The sequence below is a fragment of the Phasianus colchicus genome, chromosome 27 (genome assembly GCF_987193195.1).
Source record: "Phasianus colchicus chromosome 27, bPhaCol1.hap1.1, whole genome shotgun sequence".
Lineage (NCBI taxonomy): Eukaryota > Metazoa > Chordata > Aves > Galliformes > Phasianidae > Phasianus > Phasianus colchicus.
The window spans coordinates 5,215,645-5,241,827 of record NC_143462.1 but is presented as its reverse complement, the minus strand read 5'-3'; the positions used below and the strand labels follow the sequence as shown (position 1 = coordinate 5,241,827).

Below are 26,183 nucleotides of genomic sequence, written 5' to 3'. Positions count from 1 at the left end.
GATGATGGATTTATCATCGGCCATATTTTTTCTTCTACACAAAGGATGGCTCTGTTTGCTTTTGCAATGGAATATAAATACTAATAGCACCATCTGCTGTCTGTTTAAGTCCTCCTTTCAGTTGGTGGAAATTTCCTAGAAGAAATTTGCTAGAAAAATCCTTAGAGAAAGGTTTATTTTGTTCTGTCCTTTCTGTTGCTCACTTCGTAGTTCCATGAATTAACAAATATTTTTTATTAAGGGTGCAGGAATGAGCATTCATTTTCTTTTGAAACAGAGAACAGAGTTAAGTACAATTAGGTTTGTTCAGAGAGTATAATGGAAGAGTTGAATGTGCCTTATCTAGAGTGGCACAGCTTGGATGGCTGTGCTCCAGTGTTTTGCCCTGTTTTGCTGTCTGAGTGTTTGTCCCAAAAAAAATCTAAATAGCTTTGCAACTTCAATCTATATTAGAATCAATCTGTACAACTTAGATATTCTGCTGTTAGTTGTAAAAGGCAATCTTCAGTGCTCATGAGCAAAGTCTCTTAATAATTATAGTGATCCCATTATGCCACTGCAACTCTTGAAAAGGCATATACCTGCCTTGAAATTAGTATTGGTTGTATTTAGAATTTTAAATTTGAGGCTTCAACTGGATGGAAAGACAGCAAAGCCTTTGAGTTGTAAAAGATGAGAGGGTGACTGATTAAAACTCAATTGTTAGGCCAAAATTATAACTACCTTATGCTGTAATGTCAGTGATGTGGTTACATCTTTAAGGTACCATATCCTTACTCATACTTTCCAAAACAATCTCTTAGCATGTATACAAGTGCCTAAAGTAAATACATAGTTTAAGCTAGATGCTGACCAAGATGCTTTCAGTTACTTTCAAATCGCATGTGAAGTTTAATTTATTTGGCATCTGGTTATTTCGTACAGCAAGGTAGTTTTAGACCAGAGTGTTGGTGCTCATAAGGAGAAGAATGTATTATTTACACATAAATTGGGAAAGTTGCAGGCTAACTTGTATAGATTTAACTCATTAACTCATGCTAGAAACTGCTGTATGAGTATAATGTTTTTGTTTTTATTTTTTGTTCCTTGTGGACCTCTTATGCTGTGTAACACTATTAAAATGTTGAACGTTCAGATTAATCAATTGCAATTACAACATGGTGCCAGAGAGCAACTGCCCTGATGTCTGGATGCTTAAAATAGAAAAGGGAAGGAAGTGCAGACACTTGGTTTTAGCATTAGCACAGCCATGATTTGCATCTGAAGTGCATTCAGTTTTGATCTCAGAGGGATGTTATAAAATCTCTTAATAATCTGTCCAGAAAGGTTGTATCTCCTTCAAGTGAATTGCATGAAAGATGATTAATATATGTATTACTATGTAAAAGGGTGGCAATACATGAGTTCTTTTTGCTTGTGTTGCTGCTGATTTGTTTATAATCTCTCTTAGTTATGGTCTACTTATTTTCTGTATTGTGGATGGGACCATGCCACGTGGTTGCAGTGACTGCAGCACATACAGATGGTTTTGTTAAAGCTAATTAAAGCAAACTTAGTTATGTTAGAAATGGACTGCAGTCATGTTACAGCTGAGTCTGAGGTGTTTGTAAAGGTTCTGCAGATGCTCTGCAAAAATTATGTGGAAGTTTGAATGTGAAAATAAATAATAAAACGCAAAGGATGAAGATGGATAAAGTGTAGACTTTTTGCCTTTCCTTTTTGTTCTCCTGCAGGTTGGAAGCCGCAGGGTTATTCAGTATGGAGCAGCTTTCATGCTTTTGCTTGGGATGGTTGGCAAATTCAGTGCTCTGTTTGCATCCCTGCCTGACCCCGTGCTTGGTGCCCTCTTCTGCACTCTCTTTGGTAACGTATGTTTCTTGCTCCTCTTCATGTATTCTATGGCAGCATCTTTTTACTCCAGGGCTGCATTTGTGTTGCTATCTTCTTATTATTTTAAGGGAAAAAAGCCTAAAGAGTGAGACTTGTGCTGTTTTTATTTAGGGATGATTACAGCTGTGGGTCTGTCTAACCTCCAGTTCATAGATCTAAATTCTTCTCGCAACCTGTTTGTACTTGGATTTTCCATTTTCTTTGGACTTGTCCTTCCGAGCTATCTCAAACAGAATCCACTGGTGACAGGTATGTGTTCCTGTTTTTATACATGAAGTCCCTACTAAGTAAATAAGAAGAAATCCAACTTATTATGGAGGCAGTAAAAGCTATTGGTGAGAAGACAAATGTGTTCAGCGGAAAATTAATTTGGATGTTGAGATTGGAGTTGAGTGTTTTGGTGGGGTACATCTCAAGTTGTCCTGCTTTTCTGGGGACTGCAGAACAATGCTAGGACACCATTGCCAGCTGGACTGAAGGAGGGGCTGCAAAGGTGAACCTGAGTTATGAAAAGTATTGAAAGAACAGGTGGAAGTACTGAGTTGGACTTGAAAACTAGGAGTTTGTTTTCATTTTTCAGCTTTTCTTATCACTCTGGATGTGAGTGGAATCTGAATTTTAATGCGCTCAATTTCAGACTGTTGCTTTTGATAGTGAATGTCATGAAAGGAAGGCTCTGTAGAGGGGTACTGAAAATGATTTTGAAAATAAAAGGTTTTCTTACAGCTGTCAGTTCAGAACTAGATTTAAGAGCATAGCTAACCTTTTTTAGTTTGCATAGAAAAGTAGGTCATTCAAGCAAAGAGATTACAATATTAATACAGTGCTCTTCAGTGGAAGATTGAGCAAATTCCTCACTGAACTCGGTAGCAGTTTTCCCTTGTAAATCAATAGAATGTGCTTATGTGTGATTAAAGTTCAAGCAAACAATAAATTATTTTTCTTTTCTGTTCTAGGAATAGCAGGCATCGATCAAGTATTGAATGTTCTTCTTACTACAGCCATGTTTGTTGGTGGCTGTGTTGCGTTTATTTTGGATAATACCATTCCAGGTCAGTGTGAACTGTTGTTTTACCTGCAGTAGGGACTGCTTCTCTGAATGGTGATAGCACAGCATTTCAGGGAGGGAGACAGGAGATGAGGAGGTAAATGCTGCTGCTTTTGTTGATTTTTCTGGAGCAGGGTACTTCATTCCTGTATGCCTCAGATTCTTTGATAATGCTTTGATCCCTTTTCAAGTTAAGATTTCCATTTTCTTTAAAAACATAAAATAGCAAAGAAAAAAAACAGGCCAAAAGACGTGTATTATAGAATCCTTAGAGTTGGAAGGGACCTTTAAAGGTCATCTAGTCCAACTCCCCTGCAATGAGCAGGGACATCCACAGCTGGGTCAGAGCCCAGTCCAGAGCCTGCTCCAGAAGACACAGCAAAAATATTTTGGGATTCAAAATATTCCATTTTGAGAGCAAAAATTTGCCTCAACTTCCAGATATCTAATTGTGTTTTCCAGTATTTTTATTTCCTCTTCGTAGAAGATTCTCCCAGTGCTTTACTGAAAAGGTGCCTGAGTCTTGAGGCTTGTTTTCTTTCTGCTCTTCCTCCTGGTACGTGTGTGTATGTGTACCTATTTATTTTATTTCTCTACTTCTAGGAAGCCCTGAAGAAAGGGGAATACGGAAATGGAAGAAAGGGGTTGGTAAAGGAAGCAAGTCACTGGAAGGCATGGAAACATATGATCTGCCTTTTGGCATGAACTTCATCAAAAAATACAGGTGTTTCAGCTTCCTGCCCATCAGCCCTACCTTCATGGGTTACACATGGAAAGGCTTCAGAAAAAGCAGTAACTGCAGGAGTTCAGATGAAGACTCAGAAGCTACAGTATAGCCTTAGTTGAAACTATATTATGTAGTTGTAGTAGAAGATGTATTTGCAGTTTCTTGCTGATTAAGAAGCATTAAAATATATGTTTTGTATATCTGCATTTAAATTCTGGAACCAGAGCTGAGACAGATTTAAAAAAAAAAAAAAAAGAGAGAGAGAAAAAAAGCTTTCCTGTTGTGGGTGGTGGTAGCCAGATATAGTGTCTCTGTTGGATTTCTTTTCTTCCTTTTGTCCAAAGCTATAGATACCTGCGTACCCAAGTCTGCTTATTTTAGAGGGGACTTAGGTTCCTGAAGTATGTAGGTGCTATTGAGAATGTTACTTTTTATAGTGATTTTATTTAAGTCATTTATGCTGGCATTTTTGGCTCGCTCATTGCTGGCAGTGTTAGTTATGCCAGAAAATCTGAATCCTGTGAAAAGGAAAAAATAATAATTCTAATTATCCTAATCACGTCTATTTTGTTTCTGACCACTGATTTGCACATTCCATAGTTTCCCTGGAAACCAGACTTAGTTTAAACTGGCAAATCCTAAGAGTATTTTTCAGATGGCTTGATGGTTCAGTCAGATGTCCAGCCTTAAGACAGAAGTTTCCATAAGAACTCTGCCTGTGAAAACTCTGAACGACTTCTATTGGCTTCTTGCTTTAGAAAGAATCACTCATGTTGTATCAGTTTGCATTTTTAAACTTTTCCATTTTCTGCTTGGCTTTTTAACCACCTACTACTGTCCAGCAGTAGGTTTTCTTTAAAGGGATGTATGTAGCTTGACTTTTATAGAGATGGGAGCCTTAACTTCCAGGTGGAACCTGATAGCAGTTCTGACAGTGAAATGAATGTATGCAGCTAGATGTTTCCTAAACAAGAAGGCTAAAAAAGTGGTTCAGAGGGATTCACACCTGTATGCATGTGAACAGAATGCAACCAGCATTCACTGGTGTGCATCTGTGCAAAATTTCTTGTTTGGATGTTGAGATCCAGTGCTGCCTATGATTGGCTTCTGTTGCATTGCTTCTCTTTTTTTTCCCTCTTTGTGGGATTACTGTAAAAGCTCACTACTTCTACAGAGGTGATCTTGAATGGCAGAGACACTACATTTGATGTCCTCATCCACTGAATGGTTTAACGGGTATTGGGTCCAACCAGGGCACCATTCAGATTTTTTTTTTCCTGGAATAGTCTCAGCTCTGATGTTATGTGAGTGTTCATGCTCATCATGCATTCATAATTAAAAGTTTCATTCATGTTTAATGTTCTTACTATTGCAAGTTAGTTTTAGACTTCGGTGTGGCCCCAAAAGCATTTTTAAGCTGTGGAGATCATCAGGGAAATGTAGTGTAATGTAATTTCAAGGCCAGTATGCTCTACGGTGCTTGCGTTTTGTGTTCCTGGAGAGACGTAACAGTAGATCCTGTAATTCACTAATATATTTATCAAGGTTTGACTACTGGACAGGAGCGCAGGAACTCTGCTTTCTGAGTCTACTTCCACGTGAGTTTGTTATTGGTTATTGAAGCATGGATGGGTTGGGGTGGGGAGGGCAAGGAAGGAGCTTTATGGATCAGTACTGAGTAGTGTAGGATTGGAATGGTTCCATTGACATCCTTTTTCAGCATGTCATGGCTGTTTCCAGAAACATAAAATAATACTGGTTTTTTTTCCATAACAAAGCATGTGTTCCTGCTTCAGGGAACTTTCAGTAGTTTGCAGTCTTTGTGTCAGTCGGTCTATCTTGAAGGCTAGTCAGAAGAGTTATTGTGTCATAGACAAGGTTGGTTTGGCTTTACAACTAAGTCATTTTTGTCATTTGAAATTCTCCTCTACAGGTAGCGAGATGTTAGATTTTCGCATCCACTTACAAATAGATTTGAATGTGGAGACTTGTAATTAGTGGCACAGAACTTCCAAATTTCCCAACTTCACGTGCAACCAAAGATGTGTGAGAGAGGTGGAGGAGTTAAAATAAATGGGCAAGGAAACAAAGGAAAATCCAGTTGTGTGTGGTGGTCATTGTCACGTAAAATGCCAAAGTTGATTGTCATAAAAATGTTGAAAGAGGCAAAGGTTTGGTATTCAGTGCACTGCCACCTCTTAAATGCTGAAGTGCATCACTTAGTGATGCTCCTGGGAGCTGAGCACAGCAGTGGTTGCTGTGTCCTGAGGCTTTGCTCAACTTTCCCCCCAGATATGAATGCTTACACATTGAAGAGACAAGGCGATGAGAAATAGTGATCTTCTCTCAGCTTTGGATGGAGTGAAGCTTTTTGTGTTCTGCACTGTCTTCACTTGAGCATGTCAGAAAGAACTACCAAGATGATTTGTGACACGTGGGTTAAATTAAGGCAGTGAATCCAAGGATTTTTTCCTTCTTCCTGGGGCAGAACACCACCCCTCTCCAGTGGCATGGGCCAGGCTTATCCAAAGAGGTGAAACCAGATGACTCTATCTAACTTGGGTTTAATTCTTTCTCAGCTTTTGGTTCTACCATACTGATTTTATGGACTGGCTGAGAAGTGCAGTAGCATTTAGCTGGCATGCTTTGCTTTTCTAGCCACTTAACTCGGTAACACTTAGATAAATAGTCGTAGTTAGCAGTCATTTTTGTAACCAGATTTGTATTGTGTGTAATGACACTGTCAATCTTACTACAAATAAGAATGATGAGAGATGAGCCTCAGTTTTGCAATGGAGATCTGCTGAAGCATGTGTAATGTATAGCAAAAGGTTATGGTGGTGTTGGTGGTGTTTCTCTGGATGTGCAGGGAAGGTTCTGATGCAGCTGCTGCACCCTGGATCTTTATATTGAAGCATGCATCTCGGTAGAGCTTTGAGGCAAGCAAAGAACAGAGCTGACAGGCAACTTGCCTTGGAAAGAGAAGCTCCCCTTTCTCTTTCTGATGCACCTGGAGCAGTCCCAGGGCTGCCACTCAAAGAAGATGCAGTGCAATGCAATGCTTACTTTCCTTTGTGAGGGAAGCACTGAAATTGCCCCCATTTTGTGCAAGTGGCAGGCAGTCGTGGACCCTAAATATTCCTCCCACGTCCACTTTTCTACATTTGAGTCTTAGTGTGGCTGGTGTGAAATGCCCTTACCTGGAGGAGCGCGGGTTGAGCTGCGGTGCAGCAGTTGCTGCTGGTTTGAAAAGCACTTAAATCTTTTGTGTCAGCTGCTTCCATCTGGGCTTCGGTGTATGAGGCGCTGGGTATGGCTCACACATGTGATTGTACATGCAGTATTGTGTTTGTCCCATGTCTGTGATTGCCTGCCCTTCAAACCGCAGCGCTGAGCAAAGCTACCTACAGCAGACAACACCTGGTGGATGAGTGAAGAGGCAGTGAGACGTTCTGACCAAACGTTGAGGTGGAAGGGCAAATATTCATGGTAGAAATATCATTTTGTCATATCAGAGATGGTTTAAAATGTGTGCAAAAGGACATAACTTTGGACTTTTGTAATTGATCTTGTATTTTTTTTTTAAGGTTAAATTAAGGATTGTTGCTAATATGTTGAAACACGTTTTTCTAAAGCAAGTATGTGCAAATTATACCTATAGAGATTTAGGTTTCATAGCGAGCTCAGCTATGACTGATTAATGTTGTCATATTGGAATGTGTTGGCGGAGGGACATGATCAGTTACCTCGCTCAGAAAGTTCAACCTTTATACCCAGAATTTGCTTTATGCCTTTTAATACTGACTTGAAATATGACAACTTGGTTTGTACATGAATATTGCAGTATTTTATTTCCATATATTAAGAATAACATTTCCACTCAGGATAATGACTGCAGTTTTCCTGGGAGGGAGTGGTATGATTGTCATGACAATGTCATGTGATGGTAGAATTTCTTCATTGACGAATCTATAGTAGTTGTGTATACTTTATTTACCCATCTTTATGTTCCTACCAAAAACTAAAGGGTTTCTTTGTTGTTCATCTCCCTACTGAGATCTCAGTACTCCCGGTGCAGAATTGGCTCTTGCAAACTGAAATCCTCAGTGCTGTTTATACCACAGTCGGTGGTGTGTCCGTGATGGAAGGTGTTCATTTGTGGTATAAACAGCACTGCAGGCACGCATGGTTTATAACGGCCAGCTTCCAATGGTTTCAGTTAGCCATTGGATGTTACACCAGCTAATACAACCTGTGCTTAACACGGCTTGTGTATCAGTGTAGAAAATGCATGTGACAGACCAGCACAACCCACAGTGTTTCTTTGTGGCCTTCTTAAACCAGAATCTGCCTGAGTAAGCGGGTCACGTTTTCTTTTTTCCCCAAACTGTCCCACTTGGGGCATGTTTTGTACCATTCCTTGCCAAGGCCAACGGCCTTTCTGGGGCATGGGATGACAGACACTCAATGCTCTCATGTTTCTTAGCTACAGCAGGTCATTACAGTATTGGAGGAGGCCACAAGTTTGCCAGTGTTCAGCTTCTGCCCATGAGTCCATCCAGCTGAGTGCTGGGCTGCACTGGGGATCTGTGTTTAGAAACATCCCAACTATTCCTGTCTAGTTCTAATTCGACTGTGACTGTGCATTGTCATCCATACATATTGATATGAGAGAGATATTTAGAATTGCCTTGTGTATTATCTGGCATTTATTACATCTTCCCAGGTCACCCATCTTGCTGCCAGTCCAAATTATTGTACTTTGTCTCTTTATGACAACCTTGGGCGTAACAAACTATTGACTGTTCTTAGGCAGTGGGGATAAATATTTCTTTCTTTCTCATGATTTTTTGTGACTGACTTTGGCTGTAAAACTTCTTTGTTAAGCAAGAGAGTTTTTCTTCCTTTTTTCCCTCCTTTCCCCCCTTTTTTTGTTGTTCTGAGATGTGTAATTCTTTTATGGAGTTTTTTTTTAATTTCGTATTTTTTTCTAACATCGCTTCATTAAACAAATATTTAAAAATGTAATATTTGGACCAGATGTTGTGAATAATAGTAGATAAAGCTATTTTATTCTGTATTTTTAAAGCTGTTCAGTATAAATAAACACGGGCATAGATGCAACTGGGTGCTGTGCTGTTCTACTTGCTTCTGACACCTCCCAAAAGGAGAATGAATGGGGAATCCAGGTGATGCCAAAACCTCTATCTCATCATAGCAGGTGCTATTCCAGCAGCACAACAGGTGCTCTCCTGATGCAGAGCTCTTATCATGAAGATGACGTTTGATTGCAGATCAGCCCAGATCTTGGTCTGTTGGAAGTGACACCATTTGCAGTATTTGTGTCTTAACAGAACCATTTGGGCAGCCAAGGAGCAGTGAAACTCCTACAGAGTTGACCCACTTATGTGGTCAGCACTGATGCCTTTCTAGGCAGTGCCCATGCAGCAAAGCTGATAATTACTGATCTCCTGATTGAAAATAAGCCTTAGAGTTGGGTGCTTGCCTAAACTGGGTGCTCTGTGGACTCAGACCCCAACTGAGTGCTACTGTTGGCTGGAATGGTACGTGTGGGCACACACAGCACCTTCAGTCTTCTGCCAGCTCTTGGGGTGTCTGAGCTCCTGTTGATTTTGAGTTGATTTTAATTAAGGCACCCAAATACCTCCCTTCATTTAGGCTTAGCCCACAGCCTGAAGCTGCACAGCCAGCGAGCAACAGATGGGAAGAGGAATGGCAAAAAGCCATCCCAATCAGCAGTGGGAGCTGGGTGGGTTTGTGTCTACGAGCAGCAATGAAAACCACTCTGATCTTAATCCCAATTAATCCTTTGTCCGACTAGGTCAGAGCTCTGGAAATCACTGAGTTTCCTACTTGTGCATTGCCTGAATACAGATTCAGCATCCCAGAATGAGTGGCTTTGTGCTGGGCAGATTCTCAGAAGGATTTTCAGAATGAGACATTGGGCCCATCCTGAAATGAGGACGGTGACCATATAGCTAAGAAATCCCTGTTAGCCGTGAGCAGAAGACTTTAAACGAGGACATCCCTTCCCATCTGGTTCCTGGAAGCTGCTGAGCAGATGCTCCTGGGCTGATGTGAGCCCAAGTGCATCATATTGTTTGGTATTTAAGGACAATTAGCTCGGGAGTCTTCAAGCTGGAATGCTGGAGAGCAGCCAGGGTGCAAAAGTGAGTTTGGATGTGTGCTGAGTCTGGGAGGAAATAGGGGAATTCGGGAGAGTTTGGGTGCCTTCCACTTGGGTTTGAATAACTCGCATCCAGTCTCCGTATGGAGCAGAAACAAATCCCCCCAATCCAAAGATGTAGAAAGCTCATATCACACTTGCTGCACAGTGTTTAGCACAGAAAAGCAGCTCAGGGGAAACTTCAGCTTCAGAGCATCCATTTCCTGTAGGACCGCAGCAGGGCAGAATTTGGGGTCTTACTGTTTTTCCCAAGTGGGTTTGGTTCCCATTCTGTTTACTCTCACTGCTGTGGGGTGTGTCTCTTCTTTTAATTTTCTCCTATTTATTTTTTGCTCTGCTTACTTTAAGGATAAACCCCTATTTCAGGGCTTTGTGCAGCATGGGCAGCTCTGCTCTGCTCTGCGATGTGGCCACAAAGGGCCTCTCAGCTCCGCCAGCCCCAAAGATGCTGCTGGAATACCAATAATCCCCCCTCGCTGCCCCCCTTCCCCGCTCCTTTTGCCATGTCAGTGTTTCCCCACACCAGATGGCTCCTCCTGAACTCCTCATATTTTACACACACACACACACACACACACACACACACACACACACACACTGATTACAATCTGCAGTTGTGAAGAGCTGCTTGTTTTGCTAAAGCAGCTGTTTAGATGATTCCTTTGTTTCTGCCTTTTTATTTATTTTTTTTCCCCTGGTGTGGGCTGTTTCTATTTAAATTCCTTAAAAAAAAAAAAAAAAAAAGCCAGGGAAGACACAAAGCAGTGGGAAAGGTCAGGAGCAGACAAAGGCTCTGCTGCTCTGACAGAATACCGAGTGCCTCTGTGCACCCCCAGCCCTCCCTCATGGCTGTTTGCTGGCCCTGTAACACCATCCCAAAGGCAGAATGGCAGAGCGTGGAGCGTGCATGGATCTGGTTCTGAATATCACAGAATATGATGGGGCTTGGGGCATTTCAAGGCAGGAGTAACTACTTCAGCCTACCTAGTGAAGGCCACAAAGCATCCCCAGGGTGTTCTGCACAAAGTTGGAGCTGATTGTGAGAGTCTTTCCAGCCTGGTTGCCTGGGATGAGGCATCTTCTGGGATTGCAGTCTTGGTATCTGGGGTAGGGCATGTTTTGGGAATTCAGCCATGGTGCTTGGGATGGGAAACCCAGTCCTAGTACTTGGGTTGGGGCATCCTTTGGAATTGTAGTCCTTCTTTTTGGGGTAGGGCATGTTTTGGGAATGCAGTCCTAGTATCTGGGATGGGGCATCCTCTGGGATTGCCATCCTATTATCTGGTACTGGAAACCCAGTCCTGATTCTTGGGATGAAATAACCTTTGGGATTGCAGCCCTGGTGCTTGTGATGGGGCACCTTTGGGAACTCAGCCCCAGGTGCACAAGCCAGGCTTCATTTGTGATCATACTCCCACAGCTGGGACATCCCCTGGGTTCCCCCTCCTGCACACCCCCCATCTGCCGGAGCCGGGCATCCCCCAGCCAAGGGAACCCCTGGGTTCGCGGGGATGCGGTGCGAGACACGAGGAAGCTCCGGCTCCCTCCCCCTCCTCCCTCCCCGCAGCCCTGGCCGCGCTCCCCGCCCCGCTCCGCCCCGCTCCGCCCCACCGGGGGCGGCCCCACGCGGACAGCGGGCGCGGCGCGGAGCAGCGCGGTGCGGGGCGGTGAGTGCGGGACGGACGGGGCGGCCGCGTTCCAATCCCCATCCCTCTGCCTTTCCCCATCCCTGTCTTCATCCCCGTCCCCGAGGCGGAGGGTGGCTTTACAGCCCCCCGCCCTCCCGTCGGTGTCACCTCCTCATCGCTGCCTTCGCCCTCACTCGTGGAGCTGGCTGCGTTAGCATGGAGCTGCGAGCACCCATCTGCGGGGTCCCAGCCCTGCACGCGACCCCTAACCGTACCCCTTCCCTACTGGTTCCCCCGTACCCAGGGCTGAGCCCCCCAGCCCCGTTCCCTGCAACCCCCATGGAGCTGCTGACGGCCAATGGCTCTGCACGGGGGGGAATGAGCTCAGGCAAACGGTCCGTTCGCTCAGCCCTGTGCCATCAGCCCAGCCACCGTCAGCTCCGCACCGCTCACGGCTCCCTCCTCTCCCCTTTGGCAGGACGGAGTTGAACAATAGCAGAGCTGGAAAACAATGGGACCGCCGCACCTTCACGCTTAGCTCGGGAGGAATCCCTGCTTGAAACCGACATTTGAACCGGAGCTGGTGGGAACCATCATCGGAGTGCTGCTGGGATCTGCTTGCAGTGGGTGAGGATGTGCAGCCGGAGCCCATCGCCAAGCAATGCTTCTCCCAGTGCCTAAAAGGGGATAATTGTCGCCTGCAGATGTTGCTTTGCTTCTGCATTGGGATCGATGGATGCTCTGATGCTGTGCTGCCCTGGGCAGAGTCAGGGCAGGAGGAGCAGCGCAGGGTTGGGATATTCCCACAATCCCTCACTGTGTGATGGGAAAACCCTCCGCCCTGAAAGCAGCGAGAAAGTGTCCCCCAAAATGCACTTCTCATTGCAGGAACGGCTGCATCCCTTCTCTCCCACTGAAAATGTCATATTTGGATATTTTTCTCTTTTTTTCCCTCCTTTTTTTTTTTTTTTTCTGGGTATTTCCCCAGGAGCTCTGCAGAAGCAGCTGCTTGGTTGCCCTCTGTGGATTAGTAGATGGGGGTCTACACTGGGGGTCAGGAAAAAGACCTTAGGAAGGGTGTTTCTAGGAGGGATTACATTTGGGATTGGATGCAATGGTGGCAGTGGCTGATGGGTCCTATTTGTAGGCAGAGAGCACTGGGGCAGGAGTATTGCTTTGATTAATTTAAAGCAGTGATAAAGCCCTCAGGCTGCTCTGAGTCCTCAGTCTGTGGCAGACGTGAAGGAAATGCATCAAAACTGGGGAACTGAAGCACAGGGAAAATCCGGCCATGCCACCTGCAGAGGTTGGGCAACTGACTGGACAACATGCACATTTCCTGCTGTTCTGCTGGGGTCCTTTCCAGCAATTCAGGTTTACCAAAGCTACAGCAGAAAATTCATAGGGCTGCAGTTTGGGGATCTCTGTCAGCTGCCCACTCCTCTTCACTCAGCCTGATGCTCTTGAGACCCAAAAAAGGAAGAACTGCTCCGTTCCTGGCTGCTCGGAAGGGGATGTGATGACGGAGGCGAAGGTGGCAGCGCTGCAGGGCGGTAAACAGGAAACCCAGCTCCACCCTGCAACCATTCAGGGGGAGAAAAAAATGCTTTTGGGGGCTCCCCTTCCGCCTCAAAATGGGTGCTTTTTGATTTATTCATTTATTTTGCCACGATTTTCCCCCATTTGAGGAAGCTTTGGCCCTTTGTATCTCTCTGTGCTCACTGTGAAGGGGTTTGTTTTGGCCGCTTTGGTATTGTTGGTGATGTTTTTGCATGACCCAAGCAATGTTATCCTCCCTTAATGGTTACTTCCATCATCTGGGTTGGATGAGCAAAGCACCGACTCTGCTCCACGCACTGCATTGGCTTAACCCAAATTCTGGTGCCATGCAATGCTGTGCAGGGATTTATCCCAACACCATCAGCATTCCCTTTTCCTATGTAATTCTCCATGCACGCGGAGGGTCATTCATTTTTTCCCTCATTTTCTCGCTGTGATGAGCCACGTGGATGGGGTAAAGGCCTTGTGCTGATGTGGGGCTGCAGTGCTGCTCGTCAGGAAGCGCGCGGCTTCGTCAGCTTTTCCGCTGCAAGATGCAATCTTTGCAGGCGGGTTTCTCTTCTGCTTTCTGCTTTGCTTTTGCAGACGTTTCCCTGCATTGGACCACGAGTGTTTTCTGTTGTGTGGTTTGTTTGCTGTAAGCTTGGGATAAAGATTGCTGCTGCGCTCGGGTTTTTGGTTTCCTCTGACACAGGTTTTGTCCTATGGCCTTGCTTAAATCACTGATCCCTCTGTGCATCATCGTGGGTTTGGGGTTTTGCTTTTGCAGTTCAAGTTTTGTTTCTTGGAGCTTTGGGAGTGTGAAGGGACTGCGAAGCTCTGGGCAATGTGGGAAATGGAGAAAACTGCAATTTGTGCATCAAGTGCTTTTTTTGGCCTTATTTTCTCTTTCTGTGTGAGGGAGGAGTAAGGACCTCAGAAAAAGGATTTGTGCAAATACATGGGAAAAAGCAAGACCCGAAAAGCCACCCCTCATAGCCTAAAACCACCCTGAAGCTGCAATTCAGCTTCTCTCCAGTTCTGGTTTTGCAAAGTGCTCCAAGCAAATGGGTGACCCCAAAGGTTTCGCCCCAGTTCTCATTTGATTCCGGTCTGCAGCTTCCAGAAAACATCCTTGTGTTTTAAGGCCAAACCACTTCAAAGGTTAGGCTGCAGGCGCAGTTCCTGAGGGTTTGCATGAGTGTGGTGGGTTATTTTGCACTGGAGGGAATGCAAAAATTCAGTGGGTGTTGCATTAAAAAAAAATAACAATAAAGGAAAAAAAGCCAGAAACCAGTGCAGTGGTTCTAGTGTGAACCCAGCTGTCATGCACGCTGCCTCATTTTGGGACAGCACGAACAGGCATTGAGCTGGATCCATCCACAGCTTCCTAAAGAACTGTAAAATAAATGGTAATAAAGAAAAAAAAAAAGGAGCAAATCCCACTTATTTCCACCTCGTCTTGCCTGGCCCTGCAGCCCGTGGATGGAGGCTGCTCTAAATGCAAATGTTGGAGTAAACGTATCTCCCCCGGTATTAAATTTTCAGTGGGTTTACAACGGTTCTGTCCTTATCTGATTTCTCCTCCTGCTTCCCCGCCCATTGCTTTGGCTGGAGGAGCAGCATTTAATTTTCCCCACGCCCGCAGCTGCTGCCCCAGAGCCTTTCCCCCAAGGGCTCTCCCAAACCCAGCCCAGTTTTTGTTTCCCGTTGCCATTGGGATGTGATAACACAGAGGCAGTAACGCCTTTTGTCTCTTTGCCATTCAGTTCTGATGAAAGAGGAGCCTGAGGATGGAGTACAGCAGCTGCGAGTACCTGGTCCCCTGTGGGAAGGACAAATTCATCTCCAAGTAAGAGGCACTGCGGAGCTGTGATGCCCAAAGATGCACATTGCTGCAGGCTGGGCATCATCTCCAAAACCTGTGGGGTGTTGGACTTTGAGGCAGAGCCACCCGACTCAAGTGGGATGTTTCCACTGGGTTGGCTTCGCCTTCTCTTTCTTAGCACCACTGGATTTGGAAACTCTCCATTTGATTGGTATTTCTTTTGGAGACTCCATTTCTTTGCTCTTCTGGGGCAAAGAATGGCGACTTCCTCTTAACAAGCCAGCAGCGCTCAAAGGGGTTTTCGAGGGGATTTTGAATTGTGTTCTTAGGAACGTGAACAGCTGTTTGAACAACATTCAGAATTTCTGCTGAAATACTTTTTGCTGGGGAAAAAAAAAAAGTGCAATCTACTCTAGCCCAGTAACTGCCCTTCAGTATGGAAGCAAGCCAATTGCTAAGCTTCAGTACTATTTCGGAGGTGATAAAGCCTATGTGCAATATTTCTCTCCTGGACTTGATGATCTCTAGAGGTCCCTTCCAACCCCTACAGTTCTGTGATAACCTCAGATCCTGTAATTATCTCATCATTGATCCAGTAATGCTGAGCACCATTGAGTTCAGCTGAATTAATGACTGCTTTATGCTACCACTCATTGCTTCCCAGTGATTCAGAGCTGTGCTGGGACGCCCTGTCTTTATTGTTACCATCATCACTATCATCATTATACATTTGCAGCCAGAGTGGAGCTCAGACTTTTAATTTGAACACGAGGTCAGGGTTTGGTGCCATGAGCCAAACTGATGAACTTGTGATAACTTGTGACTCCAGTATGACCCAAGGGCTTCAACACTCCTAAATTTTGCTTTTTCACCCTTGTGACTGACTCCACCAAGGGCCCATGGGCTTCTTTACTTCTTTTTACAAGGCTGGAGAATGGCATGGTTGTCCCTAAAACCACAGTTGCCAATGGCTGGAGGGACACCTGGTTGAACTCACAGCAAATGCCCCCAGCAATGGAGATATAGAGGCAGCAAAGGACCCACATTTTCCCAAATGAAGCCTTTATACTTGCTTTTCCCCTCTTCTTATCAACACCTCTCCTATTTTCTTGCAGAAATGAGCTGCTGTTGCACTTGAAGACATACAACATCTACTATGAAGGGCAGAATTTGCAGCTGCGGCACCGGGAGGTGAGGAACCAGAGTGGGCACCAGGCAGGCTTCTCTCTGTCAGAAGAGACTCAATGGAGAAATGATGATTCAGATGTGATGCACATTTGCAAGGTCCTAAAAATGCCTGTTAGCAAAGTTCATCGATATTCACTGATCAAATATGGGGGCACCTGAACAACTGAACCCCCCAACCCCATAACTGTCCCACAGAAGCATGGCTGAGGTTGGCAGGAACCTCTGAGTCCCTCTGGTCCCATCCTGATCCAACAGGACCACCAGAGCTGGTGCCCAGGACCACATCTAAGTGGGTTTGGAGATCTCCAAAGAGGAGACACCGCAACGTCTGGCACTGTGCAGAACATCAGTGCTCCTGTTGGCCAGGGGAATCTCCTGTGCTCCAGTTTGTGGCCAGTGCCTCTGATCCTGGCTCTGGGAAGCAATGGAAGGAGCTCCGTCCTCTCTGCCCAGGGAGGTGGTGGAGTCACCATCCCTGGAGGTGTTTGAGAACTGTGGAGATGTGGCATTTGGGCATAGTGGGATGGGTTGGGGTTCGGCTTTGGGATCTTGGTGGTCTTCTCCAGCCTCAGTGATTCTACATGCGGGCAGAGTGGGGTTGGGTCGATTGTTGAACTTTATGTGGTCTTGGAGGTCTTTTCCAACCTTAATGATGTTATTCTATGATTGACCCCTGCTAGCATCCAGCCTACCGCTGTCCTTCACACCACCACCCTCAGCCCCTCCACTTCCCAACCCTCCTCCCACCCACTTTCCTGCTGTTCCTCCACATTTGGTGTTTTCGTGGGACTCAGGGGGGCCGTGCCCATCGCTCTGCTCTTTGCAGGAGGAAGGTGAGCTGATCGTTGAGGGGCTGCTGAACATCTCATGGGGCCTTCGGCGACCCATCCGCCTGCAGATGCAGGATGACAACCAGCGCATCCGCCCGCCGCCCTCCTCCTCCTCCTGGCACTCTGGGTGCAACCTGGGGGCACACGGGTGAGTGCAGCAATGCCCCAAGCCCTGGTATGCAGCCACCCGATGGGAGCAATCCCAATTAAGTCATTTGCATCAAGGTTTGGTCATGCGGTAACAATTGTAATAAATCGTTTCTCCTAATGAAGGTGAGGCCCCAGGGCTGTAAATATTTGCTTTTTGCCTCCACAGCCAGATAACTGCCGTCACCAGTGAGTCCATGGTGTAGTCACTCATTGCTTTGTGCAGAAAATCTCCTTTTTTCCCCAGCGTGCAACATGCAGAAAGGCTGTTGCAAAGTGAGGTCTCTTGTTTTCACTCTGCAAAGACTCCTTTTGTGAAGAGCCCAAGAAGCTCCTCCAAAAAGTCTCAGTTTTCACTTGAATGCACACCAAGTTTTACACTGAATTCTAATCTGTGTGCAAGCAGTTTCTCCAGGACAGTTTTAGAGTTTTCTTTGGTTTTATGAGCACCCATGGGGTGACCATGAAGTGACCAAGAGCAGTGTCCTCATGGGTTGCTCTGCAATGCTTTTTGCTCGTCTCTTAGATATCTGCAAATGGAAAAAATAAATGCATGATCTGGGGTTTTTTAGAGACTGTGCAGGAAGTTATCAGATGTTTTGCAATGTGTAGATCTGTAAGAAGGGGTTGGCTGCACTGCTGGGTCCATCCTGCTCAGAGCATCAGCCTCGTGCAGTTGGCTGCGCTCAGCTGTGGGCACGTTGGGGTGCAGAGCTGTGAGATGGACAGGGTTAAACCACGTATTTTCCCAATTTTTTATTTTACAAGGTCTGTGCTGAAGCCCAGCACCTTGCCAGACATCCATGTGACAGATGTGGATGCCACAGTGAACACAGAGAGTACCGGCAGCAACACAGGTGAGAATGAGTTGGGTTTGTCTGTTTGCTGCCTTCCTTACGCTCCGGTTTTATTTGCAGAACTCAAAAACTGGCATTTTGCTTTCAGATATAAATCAGTGTGACCCCTCTTTTAAACCATTTCCAAAGTGCTCCTATTGAATAGCAGCGACCCAAAACCCTTCCAAAGAGTTTGCTCTGGGGAATGCCCTTGGTGGAGGTGTGGGAGAGGAGGATGGAAAGCAACAGGGGGATGGAGCAAAAGGCCTCGTGGGAGCGCAGGGAAAAGGATGTTGCTGCTTCCCCTTCCCAGCAGCTCCGCTTTGACAGAGGAATAATGAGTGCTGTTGTGCTGTTACCATGGGGAAGTCAACATTTCTGCAAAGTTTTGACCCTCCCCACGGCGTTGCTGTGTGCCTTGAGGTCAGACTTGAGGGCTTTTCCTCCCTGCAGAGCGCTGCCTGTGCTGGGGCTTCCTTAACCCCCCCAGGACTGAGACCCACCACTCACTCACCAACTTTGCTCCCCGTTTTTGCAACAAATGGGACACCATAGAACCACGTTATGCATTTTGCCACTCAGTCAGGGCATTTTGCACGTGTTCCTTGCTAATTTTTTTTTTGTTGTGCTGATATGGAAAGGCATTCTGGAGACAGATAAGAGCCAGATAATGCTTTCAGCTTTGAGCTTCACTGCTCATCCGCTTCCCGACCAGGGAGGAGCTGAGCCCTTGCAATGCTTCCAGATCTGCAAAAGTCCTCCTCCTGCTTCCCCTTCCTCATTTTGCTCTGCCTGTGCACGACTCTTTTGTTTTTATTGCCCTGGAGACCTGTTACAGATTGCTGGCGATATCCGCTATGCATTGCCTGCCACTACTTTAGGCATATGATGTGACTCACAGAAAGGAGTCTTTATTGTACTTTTCTCCAGAATCCTGTAAAATCAGTGCATAATGTGCATGCACAGCTCCTCGTGAGTGCTTAGTCACTGGTGTGCATCTGGAACAGCACACACAGGAGACTGTCTCGGCACAGACATGCTTTGAATTAAAACACCAGCTTGAGCTGGAGGGGTTCATTAAAAATGGATGAAGGGTGAGTTTATAATAATCTGGACGTGGGCCAGTCTTCATGCCGAGATCTGAAGCTCTGGCCTCATTTTCTTGCTCTCATTAAGGGAGAGGAAAAAAAAAAAGTTAAATTATGGAGGAGCGAGTAAGGTGCTCAAGTCCCCAGGAGGCAGAGTGTTATCCAGGTGGTGGCATGGATGGATGCGATGACTGTGAATTAACAGCTTCGTTTGGGAGATGGGGGAGAGTAAATCCTCTTTTGCCTTGCAACGTGCGTCGTGACAATTCCATCTAGGACCCCCTGCTTATCAGCTGATTATCAGTAGAACCATCAGTTATTGGTTGATCCTATTGGTTATTGATTGAACCTATTGGTTATTACTGATTGACTCCATTGATGGTTGCTGGTTGACCCCACTGGTTGTTGGTTGACCCTGTTGGTTATTGTTGGTCCCATTGGTTATTATTGGTTGGTTCTTGGTTCTTGGTTCACCCCACTGATTATTGGTTGACCTTGTTGGTTATTAGCTGACCCTGTTGCTTATTGGTTGACCGAAAGCAGAGCAAAGAAGTGATTTCTGCCCAACTTGCGCAGGGAATTGTCTCTCTGTCTGCTTGCCTGCCCATCTGTCCTCAACCCCCCCCGGCTTTTCCAGGCACCACGAGGCTGCAGCCAGAAGATCCACCACAGCTGCTGCGCACACGGAGTGATGTGGGTGTGCGGCGCCGGGGCAGCTCCCGAACCCCCAGCGAGCAGCGCCGCATCCGCCGCCACCGCTTCTCCATCAACGGGCACTTCTACAACCACAAGGTGAGACCCAGTGCTCCGTCTGCTGGCACCGTGGATGGGGTTTTGGTTTTCACTCCTAGGGTGACGCTCATCTTGTGTCCTGCAGACATCCGTGTTCACGCCGGCGTACGGCTCCATCACCAACGTGCGGATAAACAGCACAATGACAACCCCGCAGGTGCTCAAGCTGCTGCTCAACAAGTTCAAGGCAAGTGGGGGAGATCCTTGCACTGGGTATTACGGGGAGCTCGAGTTCCATGGATATAAGATATAATGGGAGAGCAAAACAATGGGATTTTTCTGTTCGTTTGTTTGAAAAATCCCAAATCCAATCACGACGCTTCTTGATGTCTGTGCTCAGATTGAGAACTCGGCGGAGGAGTTTGCGCTCTACATCGTGCACACCAGCGGAGGTGAGGCTGCAGGAGGGGGCAGCTGGGCCCGTTGGTGGCCTTGCTGCTATAAAAACAGCGCTTTTGGTATTGCAGAAAAGCAGAAGCTGAGGGCCACTGATTACCCGCTGATCGCCCGCGTCCTGCAGGGCCCCTGTGAGCAGGTCTCCAAGGTCTTCCTGATGGAGAAGGACCAGGTGGAGGAGGTCACCTATGATGTGAGTTTTGCCCCGGGGGAAGCTTTTTGCCTCTCAGTGTCCCCAGTGTTTGCATGGGCTGGAAAATGTGGGTGGGCACCTCCAAAAAGGGGTTTTGCAGAAATTGCAGTCCCTGGGTGTGCATCCGGACTGGGCCAGGCTGAGAGCACCTGATGGAGCTGTGGGTTCCTGCCTGCAGAGGGATGCAGAGCTCCCTGCTTTTTGCATCTGCCTCCTGTCTCCCGAATCTCTCAGCTCCACATCCTTGGGCACAAATGATTTCCTTTTTGTCCCAGTTGGGAAAGCACTGCTCGTGGGAATCAGCTCTGCTGTGCCATCTGCTGGCTCCTTTGCACCCCTGGTGTGGCTTTGTTCCTAAGTCAGAGCACAGACGAGGCACTTCTGCTCGCATTTGGGCATAGATGGCACAGCTGGGAAGTGTGCGTGTGTCTCTCCCTTGATGTGAAGGATCCAGGTTTGGGATGGCAGAGTGAAGTGGAGATTTCCCTACATGTCTCTGCCCTGCAGGTGGCACAGTACATCAAATTTGAAATGCCCGTCCTCAGGAGCTTCATCCAGAAGCTGGAGGAGGAGGAGGACCGCGAAGTGAAGAAGCTGATGCGCAAGTATGCACAGTGTGCCCTGCACAGGGGAGGTGCTGAGCTTAAAGGGCACTGCTGGGGGGCTCAGCTGAGGGCCAGAAACTCATTTGCAAGGCAGGCAGCATCCCTAATGCATGCACAAGCTGTTGTTTTTTGCATTATCCAGAGCTTTCTTAGCAATGTGGATGAAAAGAGCAGCTTGCTGCTGCTGCAGAAATGCTGCACTGGAGCCAATCCCTGCAGTAACGCCAGGCTCGTGGTGCAGCATCAGCTCCCACCACAGTGTGCTCCCCTGGAGCAGTGTTTGGCTGCAGTCCGTGCACGTCCCATCAGGAGGTCTGGGCTTCCAGCCTCAGCATCTCTGACCTCTGCGTGAGCAGATGCAGCAGGGAACTTGGAAGCATTGGGAGTCTCAGCTCCATTTGCTTTGAAGAGCTCTCAAAAAGGAAGAGGCGCTCCAGTCCCTCTGAAACTCTGACATTCATGGGATTTTCTATATATAAAAATGATTAAAAAGTAATTGTATTCTTCCAATTTAAAAAGGATAAAGCTTGAAAACAAACCAGTTCTATATTACTGGTGGGAAACTGAACTTCTGACATTATACTGAAAAAAAAATGGATGTTTTCGGGAAGCCAGCCCTACATAATGCCATGACTCCATCATAGAGCAGCGAGTGCTGGTTTCCTGAAGTCACTCTTTCTCAGCTCAGCTCTCTTTGCTTTTCCCTTTGCCTTTCCAGGTATTCCATCCTCCGGCTGATGATTGAACAGAGGCTGGAGGAGATTTCTGACGGTCCAGCAAGGCTGTGAATGCAGCTCTCATTGCAGGAAGCTTTCATGAAGGCCATCCTGCACGGAACCCTACATTCCCATCGCTTGGGGAGCATCAACCAGAAGCCAACCCATCCTTCTGCATAGGGCAGAATGTAGCTATTGCCATGCCCAGATGTCACCCCCCAAAATGCAAGCCCCTGCGATGCTGACACACTCAGGTAGCCCCGTCCCATGCACAGGACTCGGCAGCTTCTTTGCAGCATCCTCAGGGGGTTCTTCTGCAAATGCTTGTTCTGCTCCTTGCTGGATGCAGAGAGCCACATGCAGGGCTCTTCCAGTGGCACAAAACTCAAATCCTTGCAAAAAAAGATAAAAAGAGGAGATTAGGGAGCAGGGCAAAGCTGCTGCAAATGGGCATGAGAGGGGCTGCAAGTGCTCAGCAGCAATAACCCAGGCTCAGTTTGGTGCAGCTCCCCCATACAGTGCCTGGAGGAAGCCAAACAGCACAAGTGATTCCTCTTAGGAAAGAAAGATATATTGAAAAAAAAAAGCACATTTGTCTTGCAATAATTCACAGGTGATGGGAACCTTTTGTACAACCCCAAAGGACCTCTGAGAGTTGCTTTCTTCCACTTTTGCCATGGAGAGCAAACCAGGATTGAATGTTGGACTTACAGTGAAAGAGTTTCCCAGCGCATTTCTCCCTTAAACCCACATCTGGTTGTTTAACCCTCCTCTCCCTGTTCCTAATTTGCACTAATTATACTGTGGGATTTAAAAAAGAACCACCACACTCACGATGTCAAAGCTCTCTGGTAGCCAAATGCCAAAAACTGCTCACTGGAGCAACGACGGTGCTGAGCTGCCCTGAGAGATCGCTGTAAGGAAAGTGGAGCAGCACAGGGACTCTGTGAACTCTCCTCATCTCATTTCTGGGGAGGATTTTTGCATGTTTGTGCATTGAAACTGAGTCTGGGTAATGTTTCTCCTTGTGTGCGAGGGGATTGAGATAGAAAGAGGTTTATTTTGCCAGGCAAAAGCCTCCCTCCCTCCATGCAAAATCAGCAATATCTATTTTATACCTCGATGTGAACTAAAACTCTGACTTCTCCCACTCTTGAGCATTTTGCAATGTATCTTTGTTAACATTCTTTTTGGTTAATGGTACCTTTTACACTTTTAACACGTGTTACGGGAAGTATTGTCCGGTGTCAAAAGTGTTTTATGTATTTGGAGGACGATTGTGGCATTGCTTTGTTTATTAACAAGAAAACCAAAATATGTAGCAAATTAATACAGTATGGAAGCACATGAGTTAGAGCTGGTTTTGTTCAGAATAAAGCACTTTGTGGACGTGGTTTGTTGGGCATAGCGGGGTGGGTCAGTGGTTGGACTTGGTGAGCTGGGAGGTCTTTTACAACCTTAATGATTCTCTGATTCTGTGGCATGGTGGCAGTGGGTCAATGGTTGCAACTGGTGACATCGGAGGTCTTTTCCAACCTTAATAGTTCTATGATTCCATGGGGATGAAAGGAATGGGTCAATGGTTGGACTTGGTGATCTTAGAGGTCATTTCCAACCTTAATGATCCTATGATTCTATGGGCGTGGTGGGGATGCGTTGGTTGTTAGGCTTAATGATCTTAGAGGTCTTTTCCAACCTTTATGATTCTCGATTCTCTTCCAGTGCAAATTTCACCTCTGAAGGGAGGTTTGTGTCTTGCTCAGTCTTGTTTAAACCCACTGAAATTTTCAACCTGATGCGTTTTGTTTTTTCACCTCCCAGAGGCCGAGCTCTCTGGAAGCCACCATCCCGTGTTGCCCATCCCACTAAAAAGAACTTATCCCTCCCTGTAGGGGAGGGGAATGTGTGACATTGGCTCTGACCAGTGATGCTTTATCAGCTGGGAAAATCCCAGTGTGAGCTGAGCTCCGTGCGCGCAGACGGGAGGAGGCACAGGCGGCGCGGCTGCGGCTGCAAGGTAAGGGCAGTGCATTGCTGGGTGCACAGCAGAGAGGGGTGAGAAATAGCAGGGATGGAGCTGGGGGATCTGCAGGTTTGCAGATCTGGGGGTCGGGGTGGGAAGAGCAACCCAGAGGGGTGTGCACTGCTGTATTACCTGCAGTGTGATCCGTAAGTGTGGATGCAGGGATAATGGGATGGAAAAAAGAAGGAAAAAGGAAGCCTTCATTTGTCTGTTTTCTTTGTGTGTGTGTGTTTCCACATCTGAAAACATCTGGAATAGAAACTTGTGCCTAACTTTCTTTAAAGCAAAAAAAAAAAAGTGTTGATACTACACTATTTGGAGGAACAGGTCCTTTTAACAGTGCTGAAGGTGGCTAATTTAAGTAAGTCCTTTTTTTAGGAAGCTCTGCGTTTGCACGGCCTCTCATGTGTCAGGCTTGGAGGGGGGAATCACGCCTGGCACCTTCTATTGGGGGAAATGCTGATGCAGGGATGCTCCATTGGCTTCAACAGGGCTTCCACAGGGCTCTGCCTTTTCAAAAGGCTTTTGTCAACACAGCTCAGCGATGGCTCAGCAGCTTTGGCACAATCAATCTATTTGCTCAGCCACAAGGGCTGATGGGGGGGATACAGGGGGGTCCTCACTGCTGCTTTTCACTGGGGTGCAAAAACCAAACTGCAACTTTGCTGGGATACTTGGGAGCATTCACATCACAAGTTGGCACTATGGAAGTTTGCAACACAATGGCAGTGCTGATCTTGTGTGTGTATTGAATATGGTAAATGGATTGAATAGTAAGTTAAAGAATAGATTCAATATATCAAATATATGGAGGCGTCCAAGGCCAGGTTGGATGGGGCCCTGATCAGGCTGATGTAGTGGCTGGCCATCCTGCCCATGGCAGGGTGGTTGGAACTCAGTGATCTTTTAGGTTCTTTCCAACTTAAGCCATTCTATGATTCTATGAAATATATTGGATGTTCCTGTCTGTGGTAGGGTAGTTGGACTAGATGATCTTGAAGGATCCGTTCCAACCTAAACCAGTTTATGATTCTTTGAATATATCGAATGGATCAAGTACATGAAATCATAGGATCATAGAATGGCTTGGGTTGGAAGGGGCCCTCAAGGTCATCCAGTTCCAATCCCTTTGCCATGGCACTGTTGCCAACCACTACATCAAGCTCAAGCTGCCCAGGGCCCCATCCTGCCTGGCCATCTGGGGAACGGACATCCACTGCCTTTCTGGGCAACCTTTTCCAGCACCTCATCAATCGAACAAATTAACATTAAATAATTAACATTAAATATATCAAATACATTGTATATACAATATATAGAGAGAGAACCTCTCCTATGGAGATCGAGTGAGGGAGCTCGGGTGATTCAGGGTAAGAGAAGGCTCTGGGCAGGACCTCACTGCAATCTTCCAGTACATAAAGGGAGCTTATAAACAATTCGGAAACCAACTTAAACACGCTCTGATAGTGACAGGACAAAGGGGAATATTTTTAAACTAGAAGAGGGGATGATTTAGTTGGATGTTAGGAATAAATTCTTCACCATGAGGATGGTGCTCTGGCACTGCTGCCCAGAGAGCTGTGGATGCCCCATCCTTGGAGATGCCCAAGGCAACCTGAGCTGGTGGGAGGCAGCCAGGCCACGGCAGGGGTGAGATGATGGCAGTGTGAGGTCCTTTCCAACTCAACCATTCTGCGATTCCATGGTTCTATGATCTTTAACAGCTCTTCCAACCCAATCTCAGGCCACCACAACCCTTCCTTGCAGGTTACTCGGGATGCGGCCCCGTGACGCCTGGTGTTGGGTGGCCGTGCTGCTGCTCGCCCTGTTCAGCAACACTGCTGGAGGCCGACGTGGAGTTGGAGGAAGAGCTGGGGGACGAGGAGGAGGAGGAGGAGGTGGTGGAGGAGGGGGGCTACGCGGGGGCTTTCGGTCCATCTCCCGTGGAGCCAACACCGCAGGCCGAGGCTCTAAGATGGCGAGTGCCATCGCAGCCGGTGCTGCCGCAGGGTACGGGATGGGGCTCCTGGGGCGCCCGCGGCCCTCCCGCCTTGGTCATGGCCCCCCGGCCCAACGGCAGCCCCCACCAGCCGGGGGGTTCCATGCTGCAGCTTGGCCGGAGCTGGGGGCCAAGCGGGGACCCCCCAGCCGAGCCCCCAGGGACCCGTGCAGTAGCATTGTCCCCACTCTACTGCTGGCAAATGCTGTCTGCTGGGTCAACCATGGGATGTAACACTGGGAGTTGACGTGGGGATGGGGCACAGCACCCTCCAAGATGAAACCATGGGTGCTTGGTGGTGCATGGCAGTGCTGGGAGGTGGGATGGGGATCAGGGAGGGGGGAGATGCTCTGCTGCCATCTCGATTCGTTGGAACCCTCCGCCAGCAGCCATCACCGTGCCTGTGGCAACCTTGGGATCCTGCAAACCCATCGAGCACATGAAGAAATCAAGACCAGCAAGGAAATTTCTGTATTTCTACCCAACGTTGTGCAGACACAGC

At 46.9% G+C, this 26,183-nt stretch overlaps 2 protein-coding genes across 7 annotated transcripts in view; both read left to right on the top strand.

Annotated features, from left to right (window-relative positions):
• The window catches only part of SLC23A2 (solute carrier family 23 member 2), a 52,709-nt gene extending 43,904 nt beyond the window's left edge, over positions 1 to 8,805 (top strand). For all 6 annotated transcript variants that reach the window (XM_031608056.2, XM_031608058.2, XM_031608057.2 and 3 more), the window contains 4 exons: positions 1,734 to 1,863; positions 2,002 to 2,139; positions 2,847 to 2,942; positions 3,542 to 8,805. In XM_031608056.2, the coding sequence (XP_031463916.1) occupies positions 1,734 to 1,863; positions 2,002 to 2,139; positions 2,847 to 2,942; positions 3,542 to 3,774 (597 nt within the window). In that variant the 3' untranslated portion in view covers positions 3,775 to 8,805. The remainder of the gene's footprint in view (positions 1 to 1,733; positions 1,864 to 2,001; positions 2,140 to 2,846; positions 2,943 to 3,541) is intronic.
• A 2,666-nt stretch (positions 8,806 to 11,471) lies between these two features.
• On the top strand, positions 11,472 to 23,048 carry RASSF2 (Ras association domain family member 2). Its single transcript, XM_031608004.2, has 12 exons — positions 11,472 to 11,540; positions 11,980 to 12,128; positions 14,810 to 14,892; positions 15,984 to 16,059; positions 16,883 to 17,034; positions 17,802 to 17,890; positions 19,595 to 19,749; positions 19,835 to 19,936; positions 20,090 to 20,141; positions 20,217 to 20,338; positions 20,846 to 20,943; positions 21,662 to 23,048. Exons 3-12 carry the CDS (start codon positions 14,834 to 14,836, stop codon positions 21,729 to 21,731), a joined length of 975 nt encoding a protein of 324 aa, XP_031463864.2. The 5' UTR covers positions 11,472 to 11,540; positions 11,980 to 12,128; positions 14,810 to 14,833; the 3' UTR covers positions 21,732 to 23,048.
• The last annotated feature ends 3,135 nt before the right edge of the window (positions 23,049 to 26,183 follow it).